The sequence below is a fragment of the Octopus bimaculoides genome, chromosome 19 (assembly GCF_001194135.2).
Source record: "Octopus bimaculoides isolate UCB-OBI-ISO-001 chromosome 19, ASM119413v2, whole genome shotgun sequence".
Lineage (NCBI taxonomy): Eukaryota > Metazoa > Mollusca > Cephalopoda > Octopoda > Octopodidae > Octopus > Octopus bimaculoides.
The window spans coordinates 7,036,384-7,038,261 of record NC_068999.1 but is presented as its reverse complement, the minus strand read 5'-3'; the positions used below and the strand labels follow the sequence as shown (position 1 = coordinate 7,038,261).

At 32.6% G+C, this 1,878-nt stretch overlaps 1 protein-coding gene across 1 annotated transcript in view; it reads right to left on the bottom strand.

The window, feature by feature from the left end:
• Nucleotides 1-68: 68 nt before the first annotated feature.
• LOC106871524 (probable ubiquitin-conjugating enzyme E2 W-B) overlaps nt 69-1,878 on the bottom strand; it is a 27,920-nt gene continuing 26,110 nt past the window's right edge. Inside the window, exons 4-6 of the mRNA XM_052974734.1 lie at nt 1,084-1,239; nt 660-735; nt 69-266 (exon numbers count right to left, since the gene is read on the bottom strand). Coding sequence (XP_052830694.1) covers nt 253-266; nt 660-735; nt 1,084-1,239 — 246 coding nt within the window. The 3' untranslated portion in view covers nt 69-252. The remainder of the gene's footprint in view (nt 267-659; nt 736-1,083; nt 1,240-1,878) is intronic.

The window sequence follows — 1,878 nt, the reverse complement described above, 5'->3', positions numbered from 1 at the left end:
AAGAAAAAGATAAAATGATGCACTCTAGGGGTTTATAGTTCTGCAATTGTGGTTGTTAGTTAACCAGATTTTTTTTTATTATTTTAAATTTTTTTTATTCATTTTTTTTTTAATATTATTTTTCTTCTTTTTCTGTGAATCTTCAATAGTAATAATATTCAGTGTCTGGAACATAACCAGATTATTACTTTGATCAAACATTGTCTGCCAATTTAGGGTGTTTGCTTTTATAACAATAATGGTAATCCACTTTCATACTGTATCATCTGAAATGAATTGAAAAAAAAAAAAATTATTTTTTTTTTTAAGTTAAAACAATTGAAATCTATTATTGATGTTAAAGTACAAGAAAGTACATCAAATGCTGCAGCAATTCTGAATTCTAGCATCCAAATCAGCCTCCTGATTCCCATCACTTTTAAATACAGCCCCAAGATACTTAAACTTCTCCACTTGCCTCAGTGACGTTCCACTAACATGCAGAGTGCAGTGGGAAGACTGTTTTGAAAGAACCAATATGTCAGGTGCTATCTAAATTCAACTCCAATCTATATCAGTGATGACATTGCTAATAAACTGTTTGTTCAGAGAAAGCAAAGATAACACTTACAAAATACAAATATAATTTTAAATATTATTAAAGGAATTTAGTAACGTACCATGATACCACCATTTGGTCTTTTTGGGATTTTTGTGTGCTGTTTTTACATAAAAACCATTGTCTGGGGGACGTTTCTGAATAAACACAAAAAAGAGATTTATATTAAAATGTTTGGTTTCATAAAAATACTTTTATAAATTATAAATCTAAGATGCATGATCTTTGAGAAGAGATGTGATGGTTTATGCGTTTTGATCAAAGTTCGATAAATCAGAGTTTGATCTCAAGTTGAACAACTACATTACAATAGATTCTGAAATTCAAGAATAAAATTGGTAAATTTGGACAAGTGTATGGTCATAGAAGAGACAAGAAACATGAGGTTTTGAATAAGACCGTCAAAGAATTTTTGTGTTGTTATTGGGAGAATAGCAGTTGTTTGTTCCAGGAGAGATATTTGCAAAATTACAGTGAGTTCTTACCTTTTCTCGGCAGCTGGAGAGCATACTGATAATGCTAAGGCAGATTGACTGTACAGACAGGGCTGGAGACCAGTCATCAGATAATATTGAAAGACAAATGTGACCGTTGCTGTAAACGTGTGGGTGAACAGGTATGTTGTTACCTATAAAGGTCACCTGCAATGGAAAGAACATTGGCAGCAATTAGCAATTTAGACGAGTTTTGGAGGTGTGCGTGAGTGTGTAAAAATGTGTAAATTAACCCTCTTGATACTAAATGGTGGGAGGCCGAGAGATGATTGGGTAATATCTGGTCTGAGTTGGTCACGCTTGGAAATGCAGATGGAAAATCTAATGACCACTACTTTTGTACTGTTTATAAAAATAGCTTTTTTTTTTTTTTTTACATGGCCCCTAGTTTTTAACCCTTCAAGGTGGAGCCCCAGCATAGCCACAGTCAAATGATTGAAACTAGTAAAAGAATAAGAAAATAAAAAGATGTCTGGCCAATCTGCTTCTTCTCATTCTCAATTTAAAATCTAATTAAACTCCTTTGCAACAATGAAATCTAGGGCCAGGTAGGAAAAAAAAGAAAAAAGCTATTTTTATGAAAAGTACAAAACAGCTTTTAACTCTTCAAAGCAGTGCTCCAGCATGGCCACAATGAAACGACTGAAACAAGTAAATGATAAAAAGGGAAAAAAAAGGTGGTTAGCAATTTTTGGAAAATTAACTCAAATGAAACGCTAATTGTTAATAGCAAAACACTTCGACACTAAAGTGTAACTGAACGTAACACTAGACTTAACACTAAAA